This window comes from Zophobas morio, unplaced genomic scaffold (genome assembly GCF_036711695.1).
Source record: "Zophobas morio isolate AGI-343-1 ecotype UQ-CSIRO unplaced genomic scaffold, CSIRO_AGI_Zmor_V1 ptg000004l, whole genome shotgun sequence".
NCBI classification, from domain to species: Eukaryota; Metazoa; Arthropoda; class Insecta; order Coleoptera; family Tenebrionidae; genus Zophobas; species Zophobas morio.
In genome coordinates this window covers 9,590,463-9,608,325 of record NW_026972109.1, presented here as the reverse complement: position 1 = coordinate 9,608,325, position 17,863 = coordinate 9,590,463, and the positions used below count along the sequence as shown (strand labels likewise).

Below are 17,863 nucleotides of genomic sequence, written 5' to 3'. Positions count from 1 at the left end.
ATTTCTTGAATCTACAAACGCGGGAAAGTGGAAATTATATCGAAATGTCTCCTTTTCGCAAAATAAGTCGATTCTGCTATCACCACTGCTTCATCACGATCAGAATCGTCAAAATAAATCCAGAACTCATAAAAGTCGACAAAAATAAGAGCTCTAGTCAAAATTGGATCGTTTTCTTGGGATTTTACCATATCGAATCGTCTCCTTTTCGCAAAATAAGTCGATTCTGCTATCACCACTGTCTCATGACGATCAGAATCGTCAAAACAAATCCAGAACTCATAAAGTTCGACAAAAATAAAATCTCTAGCTAAAATTGGATCATTTCCTTGATATTTTCGGGCCGTCAGTGTGCCTGAAACGCTAGAAAACACTAGACAAAGCTTGAAAAGCAATATTTCTGAATTTTTTAGCGAAGTTCTTGAATCTACAAACGCCGGAATGCGGAAATTATATCGAAACGTCTCCTTTTCGCAAAATAAGTCGATTCTGCTATCACCAGTGTCTCATGATGATCAGAATCGTCAAAACAAATCCAGAACTCATAAAGTTCGACAAAAATAAGATCTCTAGCTAAAATTCGATCTGTGGCGACACAATAATAAGTAGTAGTAAGCGGAAAAAAATGGGCATCTCTGTAGTCTAGTGGTAAGGGTACCTGCCCGGCAAGCCGGAGACGTGTGGTTCGATTCCCACCAGGGCACCAACATTTTTCCTCGCTTACCTACAAATCATTTTCTTGGTATTTTCGGGCACTCAGTGTACCGGAAACGTTACAACCACCACGTTTGCACCCACACTCTTTTGGGCACAATTTTTCCAAGTATCAGGGAATCACAGATCAAAGGGCATCGAAAGTGACACAAATCCATTATAATAAAACTTTATAGCAACACCAATGAAATATAATCTTTGGTAAAAAATTATAGTAACATTATTTACACGTTAGTTCATGTTGAAAATTATTGCTCTTAATAAAAAACAAAAGAACAAAACAATCCCTAATGAAATAAATAAAACAACTAAAAACCAAATGCGCATCAACAGCCTATTTACACAGTTCACATCAAAAGCAAATTGATAAAGGCACTTTAAATAAATGAGGAATAAATAGAAACAAGTAGGTGTTAAAACCCAGAGAAAAGAATAAAGAGTCAACAAATATAATACTAGTAAACAAACAATGTGGATAAAGTTCAGTCTTCTAAATTGATGATATTGTCACTGCTTAGTGTATAAAGTCGTTCGAAATACAGTCGTTTAGCATAATTGATTTGCTGGGATACTGATTTGGCTAAATCTGCCGATTTACAACGAACTCTTGGTTTTTTTACAGGATCCGGATTTACCAAAGCGGCGCTTGTTCCAGCAACGTGCATCACAATCTCAATGTAGTATCTAGATTCAGAACCCTCTTTTTCCACAATGACATCGCATGACTCTAAATCACTAAAAAACAGATTATTTGGGCAAAATTAACTCGAGTACGTACCTTAAGTGACAGTCTATGACTGGAGTAAGTTCAGGCGCATGCGTACTCGCGACTATACGTAACTTCAGGTTAGAAACAATGCAGTGCAAATCTTCAGATGCACTACCAAGGATTTCATAGGCAACCAACTGCTCTTTGTAATTTCTAAACAACACTCAAATATAATACGTACCTAAAAACTTACGTTACTTACTTATCGTTAACCATATATAAATATAGTTGACCCTGGCTCTGCTTAAAAGTATACCGCGGTAGTAAACTACCCGGGCCGCAAACACACCTCGGAAGTCTTATACGCTCAGGAGCTGACTTACTATAACCTCAACGTAAGAAACAAAAAATCATCAGAATTTCAACTATACCTTCTGCTTGAATCCCGGATCGCTCTAGCTGTTTCTGACGCAAAGTCGAGAACTCCGACTACTGGTTTAGTAACAGCACCTACTAGACCTTTCCCGATACCTGAGATTACCCCTGGAAAACCATCATTTGAACCCCCTTCATACACCTGTTTAAATAAACCAGTGGCGCCCCCTAGAATCCCAAAACCCAAACCCTTGAATCCCGCCACTATATGGTCTCGACTGCGACCACTTTCCACCTGTCTGATTCTTTGGCGCACTTCTTCGTGGTGGTCGTCCAGAACCGCACGTCCCAAACCGTCCGAAATCGACTCGGTGACTTTCACAGCGCTGTTGGATATCCCGTGAGTCACATTTTTCACCAAAGCTCCAACGTTGCCTTCGAATAGCAAGCCCGAGAATCCTTCGGAAACGTCATTAACGAAACCCAAAGGATTCCCTAGGAAGTCGACCGAGACGAGAATTATGCCCGCTTGCCACATCAATTCCTGGAGGAGTTTACACCTGTACTACTATTAATTTATAATTTCATTACTCACGTCCTTGAAGTGCTTGATGATGGAGTTGATCAAAAACTGGCTCGTTTCGAAGAGGTGTCGCCTGTCAAACGCTTGTAAATCGACGGCGGCGTCTTCGAATTTAATTAAAGTCAGGCCGAGTTTGCGTTTGATTTTTTGTAAGTGTGGCGGAAGTTTGGTGGCGGTTTTCACGCTCAGTCGTATTTGGTCCAAGATTAGTTGAATTACCCCGAAATAGTAGCGTTTGGAGTGGGCTGCAGAAACCTCGAGGAGCAACCGCTGCACTTCGTAATCATTCTCGTCTTTATTAATCAGTTCTTCCTCTCGCGAGTGGTAACCAATGAAATCAAACAACTTCAAAAGAAGTTTTTCTTCAAGGATGATTGTAATTTTTTTCAAACGTAAAATGAGATACTAGAACAACAATATTTAGAAAATTGGTTAAGAAGTTTTCAAACAACCTTAAAAATATCGGCGTTCGTGTTCAGTTTCTCTTGGAGTTCTGCCGTGAAGTCGATTGCTGGCAGTCTGTGATTGAGTTCGTCGTTATTGCGCGAATTTGGGGGTGTAACGTAGAGAACGACAGGAACTGGGGTTTCGAATAACTAGAAATTTTCCGTATAATATATTTGTCAAAATAACGTGACCCAAAACTTACCTGATTGTCAATCTGCACGTCTCCCACGCTTATACAAAATTGTTTCGACGAGGGTGTGATCACAGTTTCGCCGACTATGTTGGAAAATAGTGCATATAATAACTCTTCCGGGGTTTTGCAGCAAACTAAACTGATTCCGAGTCCTTCTAAGTTCACGGTTATTTGTAATTCTCGTTTGTCGACTTTTTCTTCGTTTTCGTCTACAGTGAGGTTTGGTCTTTGTTTTAGTGATATGCTGCCCCACTCTCGGTCGTCTGGGGTGGCGTATATTCGGGATTCTTTCATATCTTTTATGCTCAGGACGCGAGTTGGACCGTCCATGGTTATGCTCACGGATAGCAGACCGGAGCCGGGGCGAAGTCGTTGGCGACTTATCGCCTGCTCTATGGGTATGCCTGAATCGGTTAGTTTGTGGCATATGGGTTGGGGGAAACCTAACACGGCCGAATTCCCTGCAAGGAGTAAGACTTAAGTTGTGGTTTAGGCACATTTTAATGACTCCAAATCTACTTGAAATTAAAACCTTGAAGTGGTAAGCAGAATCATTAATTAATGACTAAAATAGAAGGAAAAACGAACGATACCTAAGCATAGTGATTATGAAACACAAATATAGGATTTCAATTGTGTTCACTGAAAAAATATTAAGCATGCATGAAGGTGGTGATATAATACTTAAGGGGGAACGCTAGACGACAGGTAAGTTTGAATTTGGCGCCATTTGTTGCCTAATAAATATTTTTTCTCAACATTTCATGACCCCTAGAGTACGAAGAAAGTCTCCGGTTTCCGTCTGTCTGTCCGTCAGTCGTCCCGATTTTTATTAGACAGGTAATCTCCGAATTATATGTTCTTTTGTAAAGTGAGAATGGAAACTAAAAGAACATTGGCTGTTAAAGAAAAGCGTTAATCGTACTTTTTTTTAATGTACTACTTATTTCCTGTAACATTTATTTCTTTTTTCCGAAGAAAAAAAATTAGAGAACGGGTGGGTGGGCGGGGCTAACTTTAACTTTTTCATACAGAATCTTTTATAAGCAAGCGATAACCCCGCCCACCCACCCCCTCTTCATTCCAGTAATTACTCTTAATATTGTTTGTTAGAGGGTATGTAATTTACCACAATGAGGTTTAGTGATAAACGTGTGCGCACAAAATTATGCAATGTAAAAACTCAACTCGAAAATGCTGGATATGTTTCATTGTACTTTCGGTGGAAGGGAAGTCGTCACAAATTTTTTATTAGTCGAATTAAGAACGAGTCAGTCACCCTATTTTCTCGAAAACGTCTTTATAATACAATAATGATAAAATAAGAATTGTAATATTCAGAATATTTTGTTCGATTGTGGTTTAATTAATAATTTTATTCCTCTGTCTTGAGAAGACAAATTCATTCAAATCGAACTAATTTCAACGTGACAAATGAATAAACATAAACACTTGAGCTTCAGATTGCTATTACCTAGTGCTGAAGGACATTTTATGTCGTTAGTTCTGTGCTTTAAATATATTTTACACTGTCCGTACGGCGCAGGGGCTGCGGGGGTGTTATTACAAAACGAAAATCGTAAAATCAAGTTTCTTATATATTTTAAGATCAGGATTTGTCGGATTATACTTATAGCCTTCGACCAATTTTTTTATTGATCAAATTAAGATCCTCATTTTCTAGAAGAGTTGAGAATACCCACGTCTTTATTTAATTACGATCAAATAAGAATAATAATAATTTTATTCAAAACATTTTATTCCACTGTGGCTTAATTAATAATTTTAGTCGTTTGTTTTGAGGAGACAACTCATTCAAATTAAACAAATTTCTACGTGACATTCTTTCGATGTTTAACCATAAGCAATCGAAATTAAGCATGTACATTGATAATAATTGTCTCTTTTCCGTTGGTTACTTGCTTTGAATATATTTCATATTGTTACGAAATAAACCCATATGCCGCCCCGGTACGACGCCTATGGGTTCTAGTATGTACGGAGATGATGACGTCAGTGGCGCCGGCCGGAGAAAAACCCGGAAGCGGAAGTCCCGATGGGCAACCCAGAAAAACCTCGAAGCGGCGTTCTCGATCCATCGAGAGGAACGTATAGGATTAAATCGAGTTGAGCGAAAACATAGTCCATCCAAGTTGCACCGGATTTATTTTGTATATAATCGCTGTGTAATCAGTAGAGTAAATTTGAATTAATCTTTATATATAAAAGGCAATGTCCCGACAGACCTATCAACGCCCAGACCAACCCGCTAATGCTAGAAAGCTGAAATTTGGAGAGAATGTTCATTTTATACTGGAGGTATCGTTTAAAGAAGGGATTTCTCGAAATTCATCCCTTAAGGGGGTTAAAAAGCGGTCATAAAATTTGTATAGGACCAATATGTCTACCGTAAATTTACATCGTTCCGTGAAACCTGGTACATTTTAATTCTCTTCAATACAAATAAGGAAATACGTATTTAAGCATTTTCGGAGATTCGACCCCTAAGTGGGTGAAAAATGGTGTCTAAGTTTGGGCGGCTAAGTTTGTATAGGAATAATATTTCTACTATAAATTGAAATTTTTACGTGAAATTTGGTACTAATGTTCTTCAACACAAATAATGAAACCCGTCTTTAAGCATTTTCTAAAATTCAACCCCTAAGGGGGTGAAATGTGGTGGTTAAATTTGTATGGGAAAATATTTCGATTATATATTTAAATTTTTACGTGAAACTTGATATTAATGCTCTTCAGCACAAATAATAAAACCTGTATTTAAGCACTTTTCCAGATTCAACCCCTAAGGGGGTGAAATGTGGTGGCTACAATTGTGTGGAAATATTTCTATTGTAAATTTAAATTTTTACGTGAAACTTGGTATTAATTTTCCGAGATTCAACCCCTAAGGGGGTGAAAAGTACTGGCTAACTTTGTGTGGGAAAAATATATCTACTATAAATTGAAATTTTTACGTGAAACTTGGTATTAGTGCTTTTAAACACAAATAAACACGTATTTAAGCATTTTCCGAGATTCAACCCCTAAAGGGGTGAAAAGTAGTGGCTAAATTTGTATGCGAAAAATATTTCTATTGTAAATTTTGAGATGATGTTTATTTAAAATTTGGTATTAATACTCTTCAACACAAATAACGAAACACGAATTTAATCATTTTAGCAGATTCGACCCCAAAGGGGGTGAAAAGTGGTGTCTAACTTTGGGTGCCTAAGTTTATATAGGAACAATATTTCTACAATAAATTGAAATTTTTACGTGAAACTTGGTATTAATGTTCAACACAAATAATGAAACTCGTCTTTAAGCATTTTCTAAAATTCAACCCCTAAGGGGGTGAAATGTGGAGGTTAAATTTGTATGGGAAAATATTTCTAGTGTGAAACTTGATATTAAATTAATGCTCTTCAACACAAATAATGAAACACGTATTTAAATATTTTCACAGATTCAATCCGAAAGGGGGTGAAATATGGTGGCTAGATTTGTGTGGGAATATTTCTATTGTAAATTTAAATTTTTATGTGAAACTTGGCATTAATTGTCTGCAATACAAATAATGAAACACGTATTTTAGCATTTTCCGAAATTCAACCCCAAAGGGGGTGAAAAGTAGTGGCTAAAATTGTATGGGAAAAATATTTGTAAATTTAAATTTCTACGTGAAACTTGGTATTAATGCTCTTCAATACAAATAATGAAGCACGTATTTAATTATTTTCCGAGATTCAACCTCTAACGGGGTGAAAAGTGGTGGCCAAGTTTGTACGGGAAAAATATTTCTACTGTAAATTTAAATGTTTACGGGGAACCTGGTATTAATACTCTTCAACACAAATAATGAAATCCGTATTTCAGATTGTTTCGAGATTTCACCCCTAAGAAGATGAAAGGGGGTGACAAAGTTTTTACGAGCAAACATTTTTTATGTCGATTTTTACTGGAAATTGTATTAATGTCCTTCAACACATTTTTTACTTGAAGGTTGATAATAATGCTCTTCACCACAACGAATCGTCTACGCGAGCGAAGCCGCGGGCGAAAAGCTAGTGAGAAACAAATTGTTGAGTTTTACCCACGCCGATTTTTAAACACCCGTTCAACGTAACAATGTTGTCCCTACGTCTGCGGACGGCACCTCCTTGGAATTTGCGCCCCCGCGGCACAGGGGGTTCCAGGTGTCATTTACGCCACTGGTTTTTAATATATGTATAAAGGTTATCAGAAAACAAAATTTTTTTGCAATTTTTCAAAGAAGCAGAACCAAATTGTACTTCAAAAGCGAGGGAAGTTCTGTCGAAGCAACTTTGGACCAATGTTTTATGTTGTTTTTAATTTTCGTTTTCTTCCTCATTAAGTAATAAATGGATAAATTTTGATTAATGATTGACCATGTTTCCGATAACCTTAAAATGTGGAAGAGTATGTTATTTTATAAAATTTAAATAACATTTACTATTGTAAATCTTGAGGATGACATCATCGCCTTTGTAGTGGGGATGATCAGACAAATTTTAGTTAGCGTTTTAACATTTACACGATTTTCGTAATAACAGTAGCGAGTTACACAATAGACTCGATTACAATACTTCCTTAGTTTACGTTCGGAAAGTAAAAAGGAAAAAAATTGTTATACCTCCTTTAGCGAGTCCGCTTAAGTCATTAACTCTAACTACATTGCAATAAAAAGAAATCTACACGGCGCATGCGCACTACAGACCGCTTAAGAAATCTGAATTTCCGTTACTACAACTACACACTACACGGCACATACGAAGGAACACAAAAGAAAAAACGATTAAAAAAAAAAACAAAATGGAAGTACATACACTGCTGCCAGCTCCCGGCATTTCTACTCCCTACAAAAAATGACGACAAAATCTAACATGACCCGAAGCGACCCACTCACCTTGTCTCAACCCAAAAAATCCATCCTGAGCCTGCACACACATATTACAATGGGCACAACACAGCCTTCCTTCTTCGGTGAACCTCCACGTCTGCGTGGACCTTCTCCTAGGATCAACCCTGCGCAACACCAACCTAGAGTACGTATTAGGTTGAGGCGCCGTATTCTCAATATCCAAAACCAGAACATTATCAGACTTGGTAGGTTGATGAGGGTATGAGGGCGGACTGCTACCTTCGTGTTGCAAGCGCCCTTCCGGCGTCATCCGCCACAACTGAGACCTCAACCCCTGCCGTTTCCGGCTCAGAACAACCTGATTAGCATTAGCAACATCCAGTACTAACTCCTGGCTTTCGACATCGAGCGGATCGAGCATATCTTGATCACTGCAACAACTCCGTCAGAAACTACGACTGGGGTAATTGTGGTGTTACTTTTTGAAGGTTCCGGTGAAGGCGATGTAGATGAAATTCTCGTAGGTAAGACTAGACGCACTCCCGAGTTTGTTTAAGTCGTAGGTTTCTGAGACCCCGCCCGGGACTGTGACTGTGAGGAATTGCCGCTCGGTGGGTTGGTCCCAAGCGTATGGGACGCTGCTGTGTGCTCGTGCCGTACTATGCATCAAATCTTTGCAGCAAGTCTGGGCAAAGCGTATAGTGACTTCGGAGAAATTATCCACGCGGATAGGGGGCGGCAGCGTGTCGGCATCTGTGAAAATAATGAAGAAAGTGGCCCCTTGAAGAAGAACTTCGAGTCTCAGGAAATAAACCCGTCCGTTGGAGTCACGGACATTCACGTGTAGGGAATTGATTTCGTCGATTTTAAGACCACCGGACCAACAACAATCCGGGATGTCTTGGATGGAGATGCACAACAACTGGTCTTTGTCGAGTCGGGGCCAGTGGAAAGGAATGTGTGAATTTGGCATGACTTTTAGGCAAGTTTTGTGCGACTTGGAATCCGTCTACAAAATCAAAAATCAAGTTAAGTGTCACATTTATAAAAAACTTGTGTAATCAATTACCAAGTTCTTGGCAAAGCAACTCTGAGTGAACATCAACTTATAGGAACTTTGATTGTACAGTTGGTACCTTGGCGAGATTGTTATAATACTGGTTGACCTATACTTGCCACGACCCGGTCGGACCTCAACACCCACAATGAACACCGTATCAGGCTTGCCGTCGCGCATAGTCACGTGCAACTTCTTCACCTGTATACCTTTTTGTACGTGAAAATTCGAACACCACTGTAGACACTTTAGTAAGTTTTGAGTTAACACAAAAGTTGTACCGAACCTGAGGTGAGCCATCCGGTATGACGTAATTGCCGACTCTTGCATTAATCGTAGGGCTTGCTTCCTGGTCTGCAAAACTAAAAAGTAGAGGGCTAACCATTCTTGCGATTTCGTGTTCGTCGAATTGGCCTGCACTCTCGTGGGACGTTCCAGCCTGGCGAAAAACTAAAGGTAGACCTGTTTTATTGATGATCCAATATGGCGCCGAGACCGTGATTTTGAGTTTGGCACCGTTATTTGGCGAGACGATGGCTAACAAAAATAGTTTTCTTCCACGTTCATCCTCCAGGTTAATTCTACATTTAAAATCGATGTTGCACCCTACTGGAATGACGACTTTGCTCGTCGTTGTGAAGTTTTCTAAGATCACGTCTAGCTCGACGGTGTCGTCGAGGTTCACCTGTAACAAGTGTGTAAGCAGACGTTTGGGTTGAAAGTCACCAAAGGTACGTTTGAAATAGCTGAGTTGGATCCGGCGGTGACTGTGCCTTTGTCCCCTGATATATGATAGCTGATGTCGATGGGTAGAAGATTGCACAGCTTTACAGCCGGTAGGAGGATTATTCTGTGGGCGGGCTGACCCAAGTGGATGTTTTTTTCACTACTGTGAGCCTCCTTAACTAACTGGGTACAAAACCTGTAGAGGTGCCCTTTGTGTGAGTGACATATTCTGGGTTCATACACAGAATCTATATAACTGGGCATTTGCGACCACGACAAAGTCGGCGAGCAGTACGTATAATTATAAGAGAAACCCGTAGGTCGTGCTGTTATTAAAGAATGCGCGTGAACCACCGGTACTGCCAAAGAACCACCACTGTCGATGTTGAAAGTCTTGCTGGCGGCCCACATAGTCACTAACAAAATCACATCAGTTTGAAATTAAATTAACTAATAAACGAGTACCTGACGAGTGAGGCAGCTGACTCTCTAGTTTCAGATCAACGGAATGTGGCAACTTATTAAAAATGACAAGTGCAGACCGCACCGTGATGAGTTTCCTAGCCGAGCCTTCCAACGAAATATCAAATACGATTCGAGCTGATGGTACTTCGCTTAATGACTGAAAGCACGGAAAATAATTATTAATTTTTCAAATGAACGCATACGTACCCTATTCTGAACCTGCGCATGCGTAATTCGAAAGTAAATCCCTACTTTATCCACAGTCACCGGAGTTAGCGTCTCCCACCCTTCCACTTTGACACCCAACTGATGCATTTTCATTTTATGCGAGTCGTGGTGCCTCATTTTCACCCGATTTCGAAACGAAAACGGTACCGTCTCACCTGGAGCCACCAGTACCCACGAATCGCTGGCGTTGTAGTCCGGCGCCGCTTTAAACTTATTCAGTTCGGTTATCAAAGTCGTGAACTGCAGCGGTGACCCGGTGTCGTTTTTGAGCGCGAACGGTACAAAAGGCGACCTGCGTCGAAACGTTGGCGATTTTTCTTTATGGTTGTCGTCCCCACTGTAGTAATCTTTGGTCCAGTTTTCTTTCACTTGTTTGTAGAGTTCGACTAGGGTTGAAGTGATGTTCATGTTGATGACTTTAGCTGATTCGATTTTTAAGTTCAAGCGGTTTCGTTTCAGGTCTTTGGTGAGAGATTTTTCCCATGAGATTTTGCATCTGTTGGAGGAGGGTTAAAAGGTTTTTTTTCTAAGTGGGTTTGACTTACTTCCAAGGTTCTATTATTGGTTCCCAGCCGGATAACACGCGGTTGTAGTAGTCGCCGGTTAAGACGCATTCGAGTGTACCTTGCGGGTACACCGGATCTTTGATATCGAATTCGGGTAAAAGCTGGTGCAGATTTAATTCTGCGTAGGATAACTCGAGCAAAGGGACGTCTGAATCGCCGCAATCGTCGATGATACAAATCGATATGCAGTTGGCTTTAACCTTAAAAATGACGAAAAATAGGTTAAAAAATTATATAAAAAAGTGGCGCAGATTTTTGACTTGAGTTTTTTTTTTCATATATTTCAGAGCATTCGGTTCTGCTGTTTCAAAGTTAAACTGTAAAATTATCTGTCTAATAAAAATCCAGACAGACGGCAGATAGACAGACAGACTGAATCGGGAGACCTATTTGTTCGTACTCTTAAGAGGGATTTATAAACTTGCTGTTGACGTTGTAATGAAGTTCCCGTTGAAAGTAATTTTGTCGTATTTAAAGGGGTTGTAGAATCAGAGTGGAAGATTTAAGCTGTTTACTACAAGAATGTACCATTTTAGACATGTTTTAAGTTTCTTGTTGTCTAAAAAGTCTACACATATTAAGAAAAAAAGGCAAAATGTAGGCCCGCCCGCCCACCCTATCTCAAATGTGAAGATTTTTTTTTATTCGTCGTGAGCCAAGAAGGCGGAGCTTAACTGTAAAATCCTTATTTCTCTAGGAGAAATTAAAAACATGTTTTTGAGTATCGTGTTTCCAAAAAATACTATGTATGCAGATTAAGAAAAAATTACAGGTAAAGATTAAGCCCCACCCGTACCTGCCCTGATCTAAATAGTAATGAAGTTTTCATTCGTTGGCAGACCTAGGGGCGGAGCATAATTGTAAAATCCATATTTCCTTACAAAAATTTACCAGTTTAAACGTGTTAAGTTTCTAAGAATAAAAAAAAATCATTACAATTGAGATGGGGTGGGTGGGCGGGGTTTGTATTTTGCATTTCTTTCTAAATATATACAGTATTTTTTTAAAAACACGATACTCGAAAACATGTTTTTAATTTCTTGTAAAGAAATAAGTATTTCGCAGGTTAAGCTCCGCTTCCTGGGTTCAAGGCGAATAAAAAAAGTCATCACAATTGAGAAAGGGTGGGTGGGCGGACTTACATTTTGCCTTTTGTTTTAATATGTGTACACTTCTTTTCACAACATGAAACTTCAAACATGTTTAGGAATAAATCTTGTGGTGACCGAATTTGAATAAAATTTTCGGGGTGAAATTAATTTAACATTAACATTTGAATAATTTGAATTTGAGAAAAAAATTCAATAAAAAAATCGTTAAACATAGGCAACCATTTGCGCTTTGGTGTAGTGTGTAGTCTGCTTCAGATTTTAGTTAGAAGGTTAGTTGGCAGTTAGGATGGCGGTATGGCGAAAGCATGGTGAAAGCGTCATTGTTTGTTTGGTTTCGTGAGTGAGAGCATGGTGAAAAGACGCTGTAAGTTTGCTAGTTAATTTGGTAGTTAATAAAAGGGAAGAAGCCTTTGTTTAACGACAATTAATCGTGGCGACGACGACGCCACAGTTTTCGTTAACAGGCGTAACTAATTCTTGCGGCTTTCTAACCGAAAAATGCGAATTTTTGAACGATGCCAATACGTGTAAATTTAATTCATTGTTTGTAAATTCACAGTATATGTTAGGAGTTTAATCGTTAACTAGTTCTAACACAGTTTAACGATCAGGAACTTCCTAGTTGATTTCATGAAATTCACTTAATACGGATAACACCCTTTGTTTACAAGTTATGAATGAGGTTTCTGGATGCTAATACTTCAGTATAACACTTCTTAATTTCTCACACAAGATCGCTAATAGTTCATTAACGGCAGTTAAATCAATCTAACGTTGCCCCACTTTGGGAAAAGACCGTAAAAGTAACAAGCGGAATTCATAACATCGTGAACTGGCGGGGGATTAAAATAATTTGTTTCCTTAGGCAGTTATCATCGTTATTATCACCGTTATCATCTTTACATCACCGAGACCTATTCTCTCGTAACATGGAAAATTGCATCATCGAGGCATTTACTCGCAACGTGGAAAATTACATCACCGAGGCATTTCCTCGCAACGCTAAAGATTGATTACATCACCGAGACATATTCTCTCGCAACGTGGAAAATTGCATCACCGAGGCATTTACTCGCAACGTGGAAACTTACATTACCGAGGCATTTCCCCGTCACGCCAAAAATTACATCATCGAGACGCTTATTCTTCGCAACGCTGATTGCATATTTTTGTGTTTATTTATCATGTGTTTTGTTTGGGATATGCTGGGGACAGTTCACGATAGAAACTCTCAAAGCTAATTGTTTTAAGTAACCAATCACTTGCGTTACGGCATCAGTTAACATAACTTAAACTCTTTGTTTGAATCGTTGATGAAGTGTGGCAAACATTAACCTCATGTAAATTTGTTAGCTTTGCAATTTTCACCTCATACAATATTTCCCTATCTCACAATTTGAACTTCAGTAGTTTTCTTCCTTGTCTAATTCAAATTGAACATAAACATTCATGTTCTGCAGTTTCTAACCTCATGTAATATTTTATTTTCTCAAATTTATTTCACACCAGATTTTTTGATTTCATAAACCTTTGCTAGTTTTTTTTATGTAAATATTTGGTTGATGAATGTTTCCATCAAATAAATTATTTTTATATTTGTTGTTTAAAATTCCACAAGATTGTATGGCGAATTTAAATGTTGTTTATTTCTTTTTTTAAACTTTAACACTTGTTCAGTTGTCGTTTAAGATCAGTCATAAGAATTGAACATATAAATGAAGTTGAGGTTAAATAACACAGAAACACGTGGCGGAAGCGGACTGCGCGGTTCCTAGTCGAGCTGGCGAGATTTATCGCGCCATCTGCACAAAAGATGCAGGTTAGAATATAATTCAGGAATTGCTTTGCGGCAGTGCTTGCGATAGATTGAATCACCGTCGTGGGGGAGATCAGTCCCGACCGGTAGCCCCAAACTCCACTCGTGCTACAACACCCCCTATGAGTATTTTTGTTGTGCTCTAGAACGAAATTGACATAGTTGATTGCCACACTCTTATAGTGTTCTGATGCCGCTGCCTAGTTTTTTTTATTAAAATTTTGTGCTCTTGTTGACTGCCATAATTTTAAATTTGCCACTACACGTCTGTAATAACTTGTGTATTTGCATCAAGTTACTCTACTTCAGATTTTGCTTTATTTTTAGGGGAGTATTAAATTTGTGATTTTCAAATATTTGCATTGATTCAGAACGTTTAATCTGATTTCATTTAAATTTCATCCAAAGTTCGATAAGTTTGTTGTTTATTGCCCTTTTTGAAATTTTGACACTTGTTCAATTGTAGTTTAATATTAGCGTCATTGAAAGTGAACATTTAACATGGAATTGAGTAAGATAACACAATAACACGTAGCAGAAGCGGAGGACGCGGTTCCTAGTCGAGCTAGCGGGATTTATTGCGCCATCTGCACAAAGGATGCAGGCTTTGTATAGAAGCCAGGGGTCCGAATAACGTGACGCTGTCAGGTTATTTATAGCCGTGACTTCCAACCACGAGTTTGCGACCGTAACGTCCTGAGTAGCGCGGTACGTCTCTTCGTTAGATAGAGGGGTGCTGAGCGGTAGTGCTTGTCATAGATAGAATCACCGTCGCGGGGGAGAACAGCTACGACCGGGAGCCCCAAACTCCACTCGTGCTACAACTCTATGGGTATTTTTGATGTGTTCTAGAATGAAATTAACATAGTCGATCGCCACACTCTTACAGCGAGCGCCCTGATGCTGCTGCATAGATTTTTTTTAAATTTTGTGTTCTTGTTAATTGCCATAATTTTAAATTTGCCGCCAAACGTCTGTAGTAACTTGTGTATTTGCATCCAATTACTTTAATTCACATTTTGATTTGTTTTTTTTTTATTAAATTTGTGATATTCAAATATTGATTCAGAACATTTAATTTGATTTCGTTTAAATTTCATCCAAAGTTCAATAAGTTTTTTTTTTTGAGCTGAAAAGCGAGTCACCCTCACACGCAACTTTTTTTCTTTTTTTGTCAGTGGAGAAATAAATAATTTTGTGTCCTCCATAAATTTTGTGTTTTATTTAGCGGTACTTTTCCAACCTTGGGGTCCACCACTTGAATCTGAACGCATCCCGCCATTTTTCAAACGCCAACGGATGATGTAAACGACGCATACCTTCGCTGTGTTTATCTTACGTCAGCGACAAGTTTATAAATCGACCTTTACGCTCGGGAAGTAAAAATGAATCAATTTCGATATATCTAAACCATCAAATACCTCGATAGCTTTAACGTTAAGTGGAGACGGACTTCTGACTTCGAAATGGGAATGAGCGGCGTTCTGGGTCAGCCACAAAGCGGCATCATCTAAACTCTGGTCACACAACCTCAACGCTTTCACACAATCGTCGTTTTTGAAACCCAGCGCCGTTAATCTGGCAATTCGATCTGAAACCACAATTTACTAACAAATATTTTTGCTACACACAAACATTACTTTTAACGATCACGTCTTCGTGATCTTGTTCCTTAGACGCAAACATCTGTTTCGGAATGGAATTAAGCATTTGTAGAAACATACACATGTCATGGTACGACAATCGAACGGTTAAAAATTGAAGCTGGGCTTCTAGAATGTGGTCTTTGTTGATATCCATATTCAACGTAATCGGATCTATGATAGATAACGCTGTTTCGTCTTCCATTCCGAGTATACACGAAAACATCTCGCAGTTGTTTAAACTACAAGATAGCGGTTTTTCGATGTTGAAGGGTTTGTAGGTGACAACCGTAGTACTCTACAATTTAAATTTAAAAATAGACCATACACACAATTTGAATACCTTTAAAATAACGGCATTCGAATCCCATTGAGACGTATCCTCAACCACAACGATCTCGGAGTCGGTTATATTCAACTTCAACTCATACGGAGTCTCATCGGTTTTCTTACTCGTAACAACCTTCTGGTGTTCTGGACTACTCGAAACGTTCTCGATTTGTTGAAATATGTACTTCTGAACCGACTCCCACCAGTCGAACACAGCCATCAGTCTCATATTATTCAACAAAATGGTATACTTCGAATGTTCCAACCGTTTCCTACTGTGAATCTCGGCCTGCACTAAATTTTCTTGTTTTGAGTGTTTTATGGGTTGTAGTATGTTTTGGAAAACATTGGAACGGCTATCTTCAGGCACGTCGTTAAATCGAGTATCCAGAATCAAAATTTCTTGAGAGATCAAATCAACGTCTTGACTGAAATTACTAAACGTTTCTACTGTGAGCCGCGATTTAATAAAATTGATGCACGTCAACGGCGCTGAGTTAGTATCAGTCTGTAGACACAAAGTGACGTTTTGTAAGTCGAGTTTTAACGACGATAAAGTCCACACGTCGCGAATGTTCGGCTAAAATTGACAATTCAGTCACACGATTGTGACAATTTAAATACCTACGTCTGCGTTGATTGGTGGTGGAGTTACAGACGGTAACACTCGTTCTGTGTCTTCACCCAAATTATAAATTAACAAACCTCGGATTAAACGATATTGCGAAAGATCCAAGAGACCATCCAGAGTCGATAATTGTCCATAAATACTCATATCGGGAACTAATCTCAAATTAAAATTTACACACCCGGATGGTTTTTACTTACCGCTATGACAAACATTGTTACTTAAATTTCGTTCGACTTGGAGTTTCAGGTGGAATTTTTCCTTCAAAAGCGACGGTCCTCGTTTGGTGACTTGTCCACAACCTAATTTGAAACAGTCTTTGGATGCGCTAAACTCGTTTTCTTTCACTCCTGCATACAAATCCAAGTTGTCTAGTTCAATCACCATTACGTCTAATAGACACCGTTTCGCTACAATAATATCGTAAGATTGATGCTGTGCACATGCGACACACTACCATCACTCAAAGGTACACTTATAGTGTCTGCATCGCCTGATAGTTTGAACGAATTCGTAACTAACAGTTGCCCCAAATCCACGATCAACAAATCAGAAGATTTCGAACTCACTGGTAACAGAATCATCGGAGAACCGGCTTTGAGCACCAAAGACAGTTTTAACGGATCGTCGCGTATCTGGAAGTCACAAAGTCTACACAAGTCATACAATTGTCCACGAACCAACCGTCTGCCCACTAGTCGCAGCTCTGATACTTTTCATAACAGCTTGCAATTGGGTGAAATGGTTAAAAAACGCCTGCAGCTCAGCAACGAATCGTTTAGTATGCACATACATAACCGAGGACATGTCAATGGATAGTTGCGCATCGTAATCCAAACTCTTGTTTTCGGAATCTCTACAATAATCCGGGTTAAGTTAAGTCGGAGATAGGGGTTAGGGTACCTTATGTATCTAAACTGCAAAGCTTGCTTTCCGGTCGTTATGAATCTTTCGCGGTATAATTGGCCATGCAAGGTGAGATCTAACAGGGACATGGACCCTAACTTACCCTGGACTTCCTTAAATAACCCACTTGTTTTGACCGAGATGTCTACGTTTGATATGTTGGCTTTGGCTACTTCTCGGTCGGGGCGAACGAGGACTAGGGTTAAAGAGCGGACGGTGATGTTGGTTTCGGAGTTTTCTTTAGCGGCTATATGTACACAAATTAGACAGATGTATTAATTCGTGCTTTAAATTTATAACGCGACACTCACCAGACTGCGACCCTTCGCTACTCGGCACACTCACATTCACTGCAGAGGCACCACGCGAAGAACTCGACGGTGAGGCACTAAAAAAATCAATAACCACAACCCACGACTCGACACTAATCACCAAATCCAAACAATTGAAATCCACTGAAGTCGATCGTTGTATCTGGAAAAC

At 39.1% G+C, this 17,863-nt stretch overlaps 1 protein-coding gene across 3 annotated transcripts in view; it reads right to left on the bottom strand.

Annotated features, from left to right (window-relative positions):
* Positions 1 to 871: 871 nt before the first annotated feature.
* LOC135140829 (intermembrane lipid transfer protein Vps13D) overlaps positions 872 to 17,863 on the bottom strand; it is a 46,422-nt gene continuing 29,430 nt past the window's right edge. For 2 of the 3 annotated variants that reach the window (XM_064071530.1, XM_064071539.1), the window contains exons 19-43: positions 17,692 to 17,854; positions 17,378 to 17,627; positions 17,159 to 17,330; positions 16,932 to 17,109; positions 16,675 to 16,884; positions 16,475 to 16,629; positions 15,860 to 16,426; positions 15,514 to 15,814; positions 15,295 to 15,464; positions 10,925 to 11,145; positions 10,359 to 10,875; positions 10,152 to 10,308; positions 9,696 to 10,102; positions 9,247 to 9,645; positions 8,973 to 9,197; positions 8,383 to 8,912; positions 7,949 to 8,334; positions 7,869 to 7,898; positions 3,031 to 3,482; positions 2,834 to 2,977; positions 2,394 to 2,786; positions 1,855 to 2,342; positions 1,686 to 1,805; positions 1,493 to 1,636; positions 872 to 1,449 (exon numbers count right to left, since the gene is read on the bottom strand). In XM_064071530.1, coding sequence (XP_063927600.1) covers positions 1,197 to 1,449; positions 1,493 to 1,636; positions 1,686 to 1,805; positions 1,855 to 2,342; positions 2,394 to 2,786; positions 2,834 to 2,977; positions 3,031 to 3,482; positions 7,869 to 7,898; positions 7,949 to 8,334; positions 8,383 to 8,912; positions 8,973 to 9,197; positions 9,247 to 9,645; positions 9,696 to 10,102; positions 10,152 to 10,308; positions 10,359 to 10,875; positions 10,925 to 11,145; positions 15,295 to 15,464; positions 15,514 to 15,814; positions 15,860 to 16,426; positions 16,475 to 16,629; positions 16,675 to 16,884; positions 16,932 to 17,109; positions 17,159 to 17,330; positions 17,378 to 17,627; positions 17,692 to 17,854 — 7,032 coding nt within the window. In that variant the 3' untranslated portion in view covers positions 872 to 1,196. The remainder of the gene's footprint in view (positions 1,450 to 1,492; positions 1,637 to 1,685; positions 1,806 to 1,854; positions 2,343 to 2,393; positions 2,787 to 2,833; positions 2,978 to 3,030; positions 3,483 to 7,868; positions 7,899 to 7,948; positions 8,335 to 8,382; positions 8,913 to 8,972; positions 9,198 to 9,246; positions 9,646 to 9,695; positions 10,103 to 10,151; positions 10,309 to 10,358; positions 10,876 to 10,924; positions 11,146 to 15,294; positions 15,465 to 15,513; positions 15,815 to 15,859; positions 16,427 to 16,474; positions 16,630 to 16,674; positions 16,885 to 16,931; positions 17,110 to 17,158; positions 17,331 to 17,377; positions 17,628 to 17,691; positions 17,855 to 17,863) is intronic. The other variant, XM_064071548.1, reaches the window with a different exon arrangement.